Here is a 14,432-nt window from a genome sequence, read left to right on the forward strand (position 1 = left end):
CTCAATTTCAATCAAAGAAAATTGAGACCAAAAATAAAAAAAATTAAACTGTATTAAAAATAAGGAAAAACACTTGTAGATATTTCCCAAGTCAAAACAATGACGGAAGAGTCGCTCACTATAATCGGATCGTAAACGATACGTCACCTCAGTTTTCACTTTGTTGTTGTGTTTTGTTTTATCAGTAGATGGCGCAATTGTCTTCAACTACAAGCGTTTTTACAGACTTTGGAGATGCAGGGTTGTGGTGATAAAACAAAACATCAATTAATCACACACACACACCCACAAACTTGTTTCATTATCTCCATGGAGACTTTCATTGACATAATACATTCCCCAGCTCATGTTAGGCTCTTACACAAGTAAACACCGAACTGGAATGGAAACATAATCAGAGCCCTTAAACACAGCGGTAACTGGTTTTTTCCCAACTGACCCCGCAGGTTGGCTTGTATTCAGGTTTAAATCTACACCAGGATATAAAAACATGGACACACATCATATTATAAACCTGACCACATTATGGTTTGCCGTATGCATCATTTGTATGCAGTTGGTCAACGTTAGCAGATGTAGAATAATAATTTAAACACCATAAAAAAAAAAAATCCCCACATTCCCTAGTTCAGTTTCAGGGGAGCATCATTGACGTCGTTCGGGGATCGTGAGTCACTTCTGTTTCAACTCAGTCTTGATGATTGGCATGTAAAACCTCAGAAATGGGGGAGACCCGGGCGAGCTGGAGCGATGACGTTATCCTGCTAAAGGGAACTCCCTGTTTCCTAGTTACATAAGTAAACCCTCAGTAAGAAGACAACTTTCCACAAGAGGGATCCTGCTCATTGCAAACAAACTTTATTGCTTCCATGGAAACCAGCAGTTGAAGAGTTGCCATGTGGAAATTGTGAACTCACACTGACACAAAAACAATCTTTGAAAATGATGAGTCAGCTTCTCCAAGCAGCACAAACTTTCATTACTCTGTGCATCGTCAATAAAAACATGAGAATGCAACAGGAATCAAGTGCAAAGTCACAACAAGAAAGGCCGTGTAGAATATATTAAATAATATTTATTAAAAAAAAGAATTAACAGAATAAAAGCAATAAAAAAAAATTATATTAATACGAATATATCACTGGTAGTAAAGGCTTGTAAAACTGTGTTTACATTTGTCATAATTTACATAATTACAGATGCTAATGTTGGATCATTTCTAAAATAGCTCAAAGTACTAATACACGATCCTTTGGTGGATGTTCAAACAAAACAAAAGAACTTTAATCCAACATTACGTCACATCTTATTTAAACTTCATTTTAACAAATCATTTTACTATTTCTTTGATATATATTTGAGCAGTAAACAAGCACACGACAGATGCAGTGGTAACGGTCTTTAATGACTCTCTGGCAGTTTATAAAAACAAAAATCAAAGTCTGTACGTGTGTCGTTTGAAGCCACCGTGTTCATGCGGTTTGTTAGTGATGTGCGTCGCAGCAGCTGAGGTCCGTTCAGGAGTCTTTGGGCTTCTCTCCGGGGAACGTGTCGATCCATTTCTGCGTGCGGGTCAGACACTCGTCCCAGTCGTACAGCGGCCGGTACTGGAAGTAACGCTGGGCTTTGTCCGTTTGCACCGTGAAGGTGGTGCTCGCCACGGCCAGCGTGTAGCTGTTCAGCAGCGGCGTGTAGTTGCAGAGGGGCCTCAGTATCCAGCGGAGCCCGTCGTTGACCATGGCGAGGAACCAGAGCACCAGCAGGGGCATGCGGGCCCGCCGGAAGTTACACGCCGACAGCAGCGTCATGTTGAAATCCTCGTAGCTCTTGTAGGGCGAGTCGTCGTAGCAGAAGAAAGCCTCGCCTCCGACCCTCTGCGGCCGCTCGCTCAGGGCTCGGGCCGCGAGGATGTGCATCCAGGCCACGTTGCCTAGCAACACAAAACAAGTGGGGGTTGAATACCAGATTGAATGAAGGAAGAAATACTCAATTTATCTTCGTAGAAGTACTGAAAACAGTGAAATGTACGAGTTCTATAACAAAGTCCTGTTAAAATGTAGTATTGGTGATTATTTATTTGGTGAGAAGAACCAGTCGATGCCACGACTGAACTCAAAAGCTTTTAAAAAAAACAGCATTTTGAGTCTGAAAAAGTGTCATTATCACACCAGGAGATTATCCAATAAATGTAATAAATACATGCTATCTGATATAATCCAGCTGTTATTGTTACAACATCCAAGAAATATGTGTAAATATCTAAAAATGTCCCTTCTGTGAACCTTTTTAAGGTTACATTACTTGTTCAAGAGTCTGCATGACAAAACAGGAGGTTCTTTTCTTTATTCTTATCGTTATGGTCTGAAACTGACAATGAAATCATGAAGTGCCAAAACCTTCAGACTTCCTGTGAAATGTGGAGGAAATGTGAAGTGTTCTGCTTTTCGTACTCGTGTGAACATTAAAACTGCTAAACAGTGAAGCGTAACACAAAATCCTCCCTTCACGAGGATTATAACGAGAAGTCTTTATTTTTATGAGCAGGAGAGGAGAGCATTTATTTTAACGGTTGTTTTGGAGACTGTAATTTGTGGTGCTGCTGAAGTGCAACGGGTCAAACCGATTCGTTTCATTAAATAGGAGGGACAAAATATTACTTACTTGTTCCCTTTTAGTTAAAATAGAACTACTCTAATTTGAAGTTGTGGTTACAGCCCCCCCCCTCCCCCCCCCCCCACACACACACACACACCTTCCCCCAAAAAAAGCCTCATGTTTACCTGCATAGACTCGGCCGTGCTCGACGTGGTCCGGGATGCCCCCTATAATCAGACCTCCCCTTTGAACACCCAGTTTGTAGAAGTCTCTGATGAGCTCGTGGCCCTCGCCGTAGATCCCCGTCGGCCTCAGCGAACACGTGTACAAACTCTTTCCCCCCTTCACCTGGACGGGAAACAAAAAAACAATCTTGGAGTCAGACAGGAGGCAAACTAAATCCAAAACAGATGCATTAAAATGGGTGAAAGGGAAGATTTATTGGATTTAGGGCGTAAACAACAGCAGGAATGGCCTCAGCGAGGCCACGTGGGAGATGAGCTGGTATTCTGTGGCAAAGTTGCACAAGGATTTTCCTTTACAGGCTGAATTGTAACTCAGCCGATGACAGTTATGAGAAAGCAGCTGTAGTTTTAACACCGTGTTGCCCAAACTCAGCTAAACTTCTTTTTATTAATTCCTCACGTGCATGAATGAGTTTAACAAGAAACAAAAAAAACAAGCTTTTGAGGACTTATTGGTGAAATGAATATAGTGAATATCGTACCTCGGTGCCGTTCGCGGCGAGCACGAGTTTCTCTGCCTTGGCTTTGCTCTTGGGGTACGCCATGGTGTGTTTCACCTGGTACGGCGTCTCCTCATTGCCCCTGCGGAGGAAGAAGCCGACAGTCAAGAGAGGCACTCAACCTCGCCACATATATACGAGAGGAATGTGTTTGAACGAGGCCAAACGGAAAAATCAGCAGCTGAGGTAGAGACGAGCCAGAGATCTGCTTCGGGTTTTTTACATGCGTTTCTGAAGCTTTCAGCTCAACTTATTTTCATTCGTGGTGCCTGAACAGAACCAAAGTTTCCAACAAGAGCAGACAAAGCTTCATTCTTACCGTGTGACCTCATGCTATTATGACACACACACACACACACACACACACACACACACACACACACACACACACACACACACACACACACACACACACACACACACACACACACACACACACACACACACACACACACACACAGGATTCACCTGTGCTGAATCCTGTCAACAGAACTTAAGTGACCACTTAATGTTTGGATCCCGGCAGATCGTCATCAGGTCAGTGAGTCCAGCTGGCAAACGCTGGAGGTTTTAACCCGTTTACTACTGAAGACTGTTGCTATCTGTCACCGAAGTGTTTGTGTTTGTGTGTTTGTGTGTGTGTGTGGGTGTGTGGGTGGTGTGTGGGGGTGTGTGTGTGTGTGTGTGTGTGTGTGTGTGTGTGTGTGTGTGTGTGTGTGTGTGTGTGTGTGTGTGTGTGTGTGTGTGTGTGTGTGTGTGTGTGTGTGTGTGTGTGTGTGTGTGTGTGTGTGTGTGTGTGTGGTGTGTGTGTGTGTGTGTGTGTGTGTGTGTGTGTGTGTGTGTGTGTGTGTGTGTGTGTGTGTGTGTGTGTGTGTGTGTGTGTGTGTGTGTGTGTGTGTGTGTGTGTGTGTGTGTGTGTGTGTGTGTGTGTGTCAACACTACCCAAATCTATACTAAACAGAGCTTAGAAACAAGCTATTCATCTGAGTCACCCCGTCAGGAGGTAGCGCTCTGTTTGTTTTTGTTTTTGTCCTTTCCCAACTGTTTCTATAGAACATACTTTACTGTAATTCAGGGAGAGATCACATCACATCTGAGAACGATGCAGCGATGCTGGGGGAGGATCGGTGTTTAGAAACCGTTCCTCTGAATGTCTGTAAAAGTGGGTTGTCGGATGGAAAATCAGGCTAATGTTTTAATTTAGTAAAATGCACAAACACATGACTGTGACTCCATCCTAGATGTTTAGGCAACAGCTGCATCCCAGAAAATAGACAACATGCAAATATTACTATGCAACAAATCTCCTTCATTACTGACTAATGATTTTCAGTCCAGAACTGGTACTACGAGATGCACCACTGTTTTTAGACGACGTGACAACCAGTAAAGTGTGTTTTGACTTTTATATCAGGAGCTGTGTGGCTGCAGCGATATTACATAACGTGTATCTGACATACCAGACAGTCTAACTGAACATCTAAGGAACTAAGGAGGGAAAATATGATGTCAGAGTGAAGGGAAAGATAAAGCGCAAGGCTGACAGATTCTTTCTACAGATGGTAATCTGAAGCGACCGTTGATGGGAGCTGGACATTGTGTGCGTTTGTTACGTGACTCCACCTGATAACTTCTAACAGGCCGCTTGTTTTCTATAACGGTGCATTCAAGAGAGAAGAAGAGATACCGCAAGAAAAGGAAGTAAGTGAGCCGAAGCATTCCTCTGTATGGAATTAAAACCATGTGGACGTCCACGCTGGGTCAGAATAAAACTCCAGAAACAAGTAAACACACAAAGTGATGTTCTTTTTGGTTTTTTGGAGTTTCACCTCTTGAACTGGTCTCCGTTGACGTTGGGGCCGATCACCTCCATGCTGCTGGTGTACACCAGCCTCTCGATGCCGCACTCCACGCAGGCGTTGATCACATTCTCCGTTCCTGAGAAGAAAGAAAAACATCATTATTTAAAGTGATCATAATAAGTTATGAGGAAACCAAACATCTGCTTCCACATGTTGGGATTTATTCAAAATTATCCTTTGAACTGGATTTTGGAGTAAAAATGAAATAAAGACTGTAACATAGTGGAGAGGATGGACGTCTCTGTGCACATGGAGAAAATTAACATGTAATTAATTCAAAAGTAGCATGGCATCCATGTGTGTTCTGTTTAGCTGATAGGAAACCACGTCCTCTGCGCCGCAAACAAAACCTGGCCTCCATTACCAACGGTGACAGAGCGGAGGAAAGAATTACAGTCACCGCAGGAAATAAAAAAATGTGAATACTCTTTTTCCAGGTCTATCCAGTTTTCTTGTTTGGCCTTAAGGAGCCAAGAGGTTAACCTGAGAGTCACGAAGGGAGAACAGAACGTGCTGAAAGGTTTAAGATTTGCTGGAATCTGTTGATAATTTATGGTTCACGCTTTAAGTTGTTGTTACGCAGTCACAGTGAAAAATACAGACGCACAAACACTGAGAGCTTCAACAGGAAACAAACATCTACAACTGGGCAGAAAACTACCAGCACAAAACAATAGGAACGTAGCTTTATTAAAGTCTTGACTGATACGACATGGTGCGGAGTATCTGGGAACGTCATTAGATATTTGGTCCAAACTAAAAGTGTTGGATGAAATCAGAGTTTGGCACCATGATGGCTCTCCCTGAAACGATCATTAAAATGACTTCAACATGTGCACGTCCAGATATTTCACCAGAGGAGGGAAGACTTTGACCTGCTGGAGAGAAAAAAAGTAGGTCGATGTCGGGTTCATCCTCTGCAGACCATGAATGTCTGCACAAAGTGTATTGAATAGTTGTTCAGATTCTTCATCCTGGACTGGATTGAAGTGAGCGATATTGCTTTGCGCTGCGATGACTAGAAACCAAACCAAGCTCACCTTCAGGACACAAATATATTTGATCTGATCCAAAAGTAATCAACTGCAGGTAAAACAAATAAAATCCATATAACGGTGGTCAGATACGTTTATGGGAGCGAGTGAGGAGAATGTTTGAATATGGGATTTTAAAAACAGGTGCAAGAAACATTTCTGTTTGTCATCCGGATAAGCAGACGTGTAATTGATAATGAGGTAAACAAGAACGTTCCAGTTACGCGAGTTCCAGTGAACCGAATCTCTGATCTGGCTTATTGGCACATTTCATGGACCGGATTGAAACAAACAAAACAAAAAGATCTGTTGCAGCTGTGATTTTCCTGCCAGTGAGGTCAACCGCAGGTTTCTGTGGATCGAAACTTGCCCACTTTGGGTCGACCGCAGATCAGAAGCCTCCAAAGGTGCTTTTGATTCATTCTGAGAGGACGAGTGAGATTTCATCTCTGAGACTGAAGACGAGGGAGTTAACAGCAAAGAAATGTGATGCAGGAATGAAAACCCTTCTGAGACCAACACAGTGGAGTTTATATTTGAAATTCTTGTAATATTTCTTAACTGGAGGAAAGCCAGACTGAACCACCCTCTTCGAAGGAGTAGAACAAGTCAGAAAATAATCATTGCCTCTGTTCTTATCAGAGCTGAACAAACATTAACTACAGCCAGATGACGGCACCAGATCGACTCTACTTGCTGTGGACATCAGCTACTAAACTGGATTTAGTTTTCCACTGCAGATACTTCAACTTTCACCTCTACAACAGTAAACCACACACAAAAACTGCTCAAAGTTCAGTGGGAGCTTCATGTTTGCCTTTAGGATTTAAGTTGTGTGAACACAACACCGCCAGGGAGACTTCTTCTTCTTCTTCCTCTTCTTCTTCTTCCTCCTCTTCTTCCTCCTCTTCTTCTTCTTCAGATTTTTGTTGGTGGTTGGCAACCAGCTAGCTTTACCGCCACCAGCGAACTTTGCTCAAAACACGCATCAACTATCTCGTGTTTTTTGGGTGGGCGGGGCTTGTCCGAACACTTATCGGTGTGGGGGGGGGGCAATGCTGCATTCAAACGGGGTTGTATTTACCGTTTAGACCAGAAGAGTCCGTATGGACGGCGCCCTCTTGTGGTATTCACAAAGTCACAACTTGAAATTTTCTATAATCCCCGACTTCACGAGTTGTGACGCGTCTGCAGATGTTTACGGAAACATTAGAGGTCGTGGAAGTTCATGTTTCGTTGGATGTTAAGCTAATATATTGTAATTTTAGTAACATTAGTCTTCATAACATAGATAACAGTCTAACTGAGGAAAACGTTGATCTTTAGCTCACTAAATTGTTAGCCTCTGTGGCTTCTAGACGCCGCCCACTTTGGCGTTGCCTAGCGACGGTGTTTTCTCAATTGGAAGCTTGTGGCCTGCAGTGTTTTACGTCACGTTTTAGTTTGAGCTCAGCTCACTCGAGACTCCGAGGAAAGGCAATAGTGAAACAGTATCAGGTAACAGGTAGCATGGAGAGGTGAGCTGAGCCGATACCGTCGCAGCGGTTTGAAAAGTCCAATTTCGAAACAAAACAGTAACAAGCTGCAGGCAGATATGACTCAACCATCTTCTCATTTCAGGCGACTGGAAGACGTCTGTTCTGCTTTGTTTTGGGTGAAACTCTGAAAACCACAATGATAATTCAGCTTTCAGCCAAAAAAAGGTGTCTTTTGTCCGTTTGCTGAATCGCTGCAGACGGTTGGTGTCGAGACGTTAACCAGAGCCTCACCAGAAACCGTTATTAGCATAAATCTAAACACAAACATAAAAAAAAAATAAAAAAAACATTGTTTACTCTCTTCTTCCCTTTTATTTATTCATGTGAGGAGCGTCTCCACTCTGGATTCAGTTTAGACTGGACCCACAACTATTTAAAACACATTTTTAAGCTTTATGAAAAGCAGCTGACAACATTTCCTTTAATCATTCATGTTTCGTGGCCAGAGAGATGACAGGAATCCAGACAAAACACGCCTGCTGTGTTTCCCGGACACATTCGTTGAAGGTCGAGGCTGCCGATGCATTGTGTTTCCTAAAGGACCTAAACGCAACACGTATTGTCCGTGTGTCTAATGCTGAATAGTTTATTCCTCGGCGCCACAGATCCGCATTGTTGTCCAAACACTATTCAATTTGTTTTCCTTTGCGACTTCGAGGCCTGTAGTTTATTTAGAGTTTATCTGTCATGCAACCGACCAGCTGCTGTAAATACTCACTGAAACGGTAAACGTATTAATAGCACTCCAAAAGAAATGTCCCGAGTACATATTGTTAGGTTTTAGTAAATTGTTAATCTTTTAAATAACAAAAAAAGGTCACAAACAGGAAGGGGACACGTTGATTTCAGTATTTTCATGGGATTTATGGATAAAAAAATAAAATACATTGATATCCCCCAAGTGTTCCCCTTTAAGACATCAGAAGTTGAGTCATATCTACATTTTGTCGGTTGTGTAGCCGTCAGCAACGAGACAGTAAAGTAAACAACACGAATGTAATATATTGAAACTTATTGGCTGTTTTTGAGGCTGTAGTTTGTGGTTTGGTTCTTGGACAAAAGCTGTTTGTGGTTTTAGGAAACGTCACAATTGTTTTTGTGTGTTTTTTTTTTTAAATCACTACTCTGTTAGGTTTTTTGTTTGACTGGGAAACAGACGTCGTGAAGTTGCCAATTACAGAAACACTCTCTCTTTCTCTCTCGCTCTCTTTCTGGTCCTCTGACTCAGTCACACAAATAGCCCGACAGTGACACAATATCTCACCGGCTTCATCCATATTTAATTAGTCTTCCGTCGACTATATTTAGTCGCAGTTGAATGGCAGCATTTAGTATTTTATAATTATTATTATTACTGCCGTGTTCCTGAAAGCGTAAAGTCCATTAAGAAACTTCACATCCCAGCTGCTTAAAAGCTCATAATGAGTTTATTTGGGTGGAGAAAAGCCTGAGAAACAGTATTTAAAGCATCATGTGACATTAAAATCCAAACTAATAGGCAGTTAGAGTTTCAATGAAATAGAATCCTTTAAATAAGCTATTAATTAATGAAGAATTCATCAGTGACGAGCTCAGGTTTAATTATCAAGATGAAACCCGGGTTAATAAACATGAATGTCTCTGTCTGGCTTGATTAAAACCACCATTTTCCCCGTTTTTTTGTTAATTAAAGCCCTTTGGGAACCGCGACAGGCGTGTGTTTCCTCTACGATGGTGCTTTCCCACAGTAAAACATTCATTCTCCTTCTCCACCCCTGGATGTTTCCTCCCCATCCCTTCTCCAAGTCATCACCGCCACTTTCATGTCTCACCTCCCACGTTGACGGACTGGATGACGCTCTCCGGGACTTTGTGCCAAACATCCACCAAACTGGCCGAGTGAATGACGACATTGGCGCCCCGCGAGGCCTCCAACACGCTGTCGTAGTCGGTGATGTCTCCCTGGACGACCACCACCTTCGTCCGCTCTGCAGCGAGAAACAGGAAGACGCAAAGTCAATACAACGCACTTCTGCACGCAATCCAACGGTTTCCTTCTGGTTTTACGAGGGAGCCCAAATATACAAAGGAAAAAAATCAAAAGTAGAGGAACCACTTCATTTGTTTACCAAGAGGTTAGAAAACATCCTTCTTGGATAAATTTGTCAAAGCTGCTTTACTTCCTGCGTTGTTGGAAAACGGCGGTGTTCATCTTTTGACTATTTCTTCATCAACATGTGGAATTTTGAAGTTTTGGGAAATTAAGTTGATAAACAATTAAAGATTTGAGAAAAGAAAAAGGCGAGAAAGTTTTTAGCAAACACAGTTAATTAAAAGTTTGACAAATTGAGCTTCTTTATCACATTAATGCAAAAAAATAAAAAATAAATGGAATAAACCGCCCTGCGATTTGCCGCAAAGACCTCAAACAACTCGGTAGAAACAATGCTGCAAAACTTCTGCCAGTTCCTTATTGATAGTGGTTATAATCATTTCATCCCGTTCAGTGTCGGACACACGTTGGCCTTTTATGAACTTTTTCAGTTCCAAAGGTTCACCTCCTGTTTATCTCTGTTCTCCTGCAGCGACCTTGAAATGTCGACAGATAATTTCCACGAAATGGGACTTTTGAACTTCAGCTCAGAGACTCTGTTGCAACGCACTTTTCTGTTTTTGCCTTCTCATTTGTAATTTGACTCTTTTTTACAGACCGGGGATGTCACCGCAAATTTGAATTACCATGGTAACGTGACACACAAAGCAACATCTGATTTTTCCTCAGTGGTGCCCCAGAAGGAGTCAAAGAGGCCGAGCTGTTAGCTGATCTCTCGGGGCCGCCTGACAAAAAATAACAAAAGCTGAACAGGGTTTTCCGTTGTGGGATATAGTCTGCATTCCTCATACTGATGATGACGTCCAACCAGGAGAAAACACACTTTGGCTTCTTATGAACTTCTTTACCGTTTTTGTTTTTTTAAGCATGTCAGAGACATGTGAACCACCTCCGGACACAACTCAACTCCTGTTTCCACAGAAAACACAACACACCCCTGAAGTTTATTGTGACAAGTTACAACATCACCTGATTTAGCAAGAAGGTTGAGGGTGCAAACCCCAGCTGGGGCGTTGACTGTGTGGAGTTTGCATGTTCTTCCCCACAGTACAGACACATGAATGTAAGGATGTTGGTGATGTTTTAAATCAGCTGTAGGTGTGAATAGTCTGTCTGTGTGGGCCCTGTGATGATGGACTGGTGACTCAGCCTTCACAGGTTCCAACACCAACCTTGACCTTGTACACGATAGCGTGGGTACAGACACCGGATAGATGGGAAGTTACAACATCTTTATCCTGGGGGAGGAAACATTGGGGAGTTGGCTATCCCGCTAATGAAAGATATGAATGGAGGTTGACCCGGTTCAGGGTATTCATTTCCTTTTCCTATGTAGAGACAGAACTCTGCTATCATCACCGTGTCTCACACGTCTGGTGTTTCATTTAAAATATTAATGTACGTTCATCAACTAACCACTTGAAGAGATGGAATACTTTTTAAAAAAGCAAACAAAAGCACACATAGTCTTGATTTCGAAGACACAATCTTTGTTGAAGTGTTGCTAATCAGCTCAGTTTGAAGTCACTTGTGACCATAAACTAATAAAGTGATATCTGGAGCCGCCTGATGCTTTTAACTTTTTAACTTCAACTCCTTATGTAAAGAGTGATTGAGTCAACCAGATCTCCGTACCTACATGCAAACTACACCACACAAACTGATAACATTTACAAACCTGCATACATTTTGCATTCTGCCAATGTTCTGGGTCAGTTTACCTTCTTGGACACACTTTCTGTATCTGTAAACTCTCCATATACATGTTCATCAATAAACTTTGGGAACAGGACTCCGAGTAGTTTCTTTAACAATCACCAGATCCATATTACAACTCTATGAAACAATATACAGCAGGGCTATTTACAAAGAAACGCGCCATCAACATCAAAGTAAAGTGAACCAAGAAAGATGAAATTGACATTAAAACCAATACTGACAATATGATACAAAATGCACCGAGTAAACTTCCTCAAAGCTCGTTGATATCAGCAATCAGCGTTTTAAAAACGGTGACAAAGCATGTTTTTTTTTCAATTTTCAGAACCTTACTCACATTTACTGTGTAAAGACAACAATACAAATTTAAACAAGAGTCTCATAGTATATAACGTAATGCCGAATTACAGAAAATCACCAATTAACAAATGTCTCGGGTCTTTTTTTGTTTAAATGTGCATATGCCTTTGACAGAATGCGCTACAACTTTAAATTCGCATCTTTCTAAATGTAGTTCGGTACCGTCCAAAGCTAACCGCACAACGGGCTCTGCTCGTCTCACCTGTGCTGAGTCCTTTTAAATCGGGGTCGACGTGTTTGTCAAACAAGCGCACCTCCACCAGTTGGTCCTCCTTTTCCAGCAAAACCCTCAACAGGTGCTTGCCGAGGAAACCACAACCTCCGGTGATCATATACACGAGACCCGGCTCCGACATGATGAGTTCCTGCGGACCGGAAACAGCTGGCAGACAGCTCGTCCTCCTCACTGAGCTGCACGAGCTGCGCGGAGCTTTAAACGTCCTACTTTCAGGGAGGGCGCAAACGTCACTTCTCTCTTTGGTCCTTTTCTTTTTTCTTTTATTCTTTTTTTAACTAACTATAAACAGCATTTACTTTAGTATTATTTTTGAAGTATTTGTACTTCCTCTTTCTGCTACTTTCTACTTAAACATTGTTTGATTTCCAAGGTCAATATGTAACTTTTATTACTTTATTAATATTGCATATTTTGCTCAACTTCATCTCTTTGTTTTTTCCTTTTTTTTTTAACAGTTACAGGTAATGGTTCGTTTACAATATTTGTGAAATAAATATTGAGGTCAGTTCATGCAGCTGTCCAGTATAATACTGAAGCACCGTTTCTATTTGGGGTCTGACGTCATGCTTTCACCAAACGGTGACTTCCCGTTTGGGGTTCAAAGTTGTTCAAAGGATTCATTTTCGTCGCCGTTGCGTGGCAGCCAAAAAGTGAGCACGTGGTTCAAAACATAACATGAACTTTTTTTAAAGTGTATTTATTTTTAAATGGTGGGGAATCAAACCCTAAACCTTCTGGCTGAGGCAGCAGTGATAACCACTGCACCATCTATCTTCACGGGACTCTGGAGCCTTGAGACAAGTCTTCGTCCCACTGCAGCCTTTAACTCCACCATCATAAACATTCATTCAAATGGGACCAAAATACCTGCAGACATTCTTTCAATGGTGGATATACTGTTTTCAAGGAGGTCTGCAGTGATATTAAATATCTTCCTGTAATGTGTTGTGAATGCAAAACTTTTTAATTTCTCCAAACGTTTCAACTTCACTAAAAGCTGAATCAGCATCAACAGCTGGAATCTGAACCTTTAATATCGAGCTGGGTGACCTTTGACCTGCTGAGTGAACCAGACTGAGGTCGAGTCTCTGAAACTCTTTCTCCTGCAGCACCTCCTCCTCCGGTACTGAAGGTAGTCCAGCGGTCTGAGAGGCTGACCACCAGTGACGTCACGAGGTGTGCCGACGCCTCGAAGCGCGTGTCGAGGCTTGCTTCATTTAGGGGAGGAGCCAAAAACGATGACGTCCGAAGCCTCGCTGCCGGCTGTACCACGTGACTGCTTCGGGAAGTGGTTCAGATTTTGCCGGGAGGTTTGACAGCAATATAAACCCCTCAGGCTCCATTCAAAATGTGGGTTGTTGGTGGAGAGTTTGGAGAGTTTAGAGAGTGAGAGAGAGAGAGAGAGAGAGAGAGAGAGAGAGAGAGATTTAGGAGAGTGAGTGGGAGAGAAGGAGGTGATAAGATGGAGCCAGCTGGGAAGAAGGAGGATTTCCCCTGTGGGAACACTTTGATTTAATAACTCCTAATAAGGTAAATCTAACTCTATTTCAGACACATTAGGTTTGCTTATCAAGAACTGTATTTTTCACAGTTTCTTATTTTATTCAAAGGTGAGGTGTTTATTGTGCTCCAAGGAGTTGGGGTCCAATAACAACACCTCATCCATGCTGAGGCGTTACCGGGCCTTGCATGAGAATAAGGAGGAAACTGGAGCTTCACCCAGCCAAGGTAAGTCATTACAATATTACAAATGCACCATCACAATTTATCCCTGTTCACTTTTGTTTATTGTGTAAATAAAGACAGGTAACAGACACTATTTATTCTCTTTTAACCAGCCACCAGAAAACAAGAGCTGGATGAAGCCCTCGTCTCCATGATAGTGAAGGACACACAGCCCTTCAGTATTGTGGATGATGTTGGATTCAGGGCATTTGTGTCCAAACTGGATCCTAATTATGTCCTCCCTACAGGGCAGGTATGTATGGGTGCATGCATGAAACAAATGAGTACTTTATTGTGTCTCACAGTTCAGCATTATATATTTTTTTTTTCATTTTTTAACATGTAGACTCAACAAATGCTGACTCAGGTGATAAATGTCTGCGTGTGGAGCCAGAGGCTGTAACACTGCTGACTCCTGAAGTCTTCCTGTGAGCGCGACACCATGTCGGGTCAAAGGCTTCCACCTGGACTCGTCAGCCGCTGACACAATGAGGCAGCAAACTGCCCAGACTGTACATGCGTCT

General features: G+C 42.3%; 1 protein-coding gene and 1 long non-coding RNA gene across 2 annotated transcripts; one reads left to right on the forward strand and one right to left on the reverse strand.

Moving 5' to 3' along the window:
• Nucleotides 1-1,384: 1,384 nt before the first annotated feature.
• Nucleotides 1,385-12,339, reverse strand: hsd3b7 (hydroxy-delta-5-steroid dehydrogenase, 3 beta- and steroid delta-isomerase). The gene is made up of 6 exons (XM_069717532.1): nucleotides 12,148-12,339; nucleotides 9,586-9,741; nucleotides 5,170-5,278; nucleotides 3,323-3,422; nucleotides 2,781-2,943; nucleotides 1,385-1,930 (listed from the first exon to the last, which is right to left on the reverse strand). The coding sequence occupies exons 1-6, from the start codon at nucleotides 12,299-12,301 to the stop codon at nucleotides 1,518-1,520; spliced, it is 1,095 nt and encodes a 364-aa protein (XP_069573633.1). The 5' UTR covers nucleotides 12,302-12,339; the 3' UTR covers nucleotides 1,385-1,517.
• Nucleotides 12,340-13,818: 1,479 nt separating this feature from the next.
• Nucleotides 13,819-14,294, forward strand: LOC138632138 (uncharacterized). The gene is made up of 3 exons (XR_011311794.1): nucleotides 13,819-13,911; nucleotides 14,022-14,161; nucleotides 14,255-14,294. It is a non-coding gene; the product is annotated as an uncharacterized lncRNA (long non-coding RNA).
• The last annotated feature ends 138 nt before the right edge of the window (nucleotides 14,295-14,432 follow it).

This window comes from Brachyistius frenatus, unplaced genomic scaffold (assembly GCF_029030835.1).
Source record: "Brachyistius frenatus isolate BFR_SWC_R1_liver_20210118 unplaced genomic scaffold, ASM2903083v1 Contig_176, whole genome shotgun sequence".
Lineage (NCBI taxonomy): Eukaryota > Metazoa > Chordata > Actinopteri > Embiotocidae > Brachyistius > Brachyistius frenatus.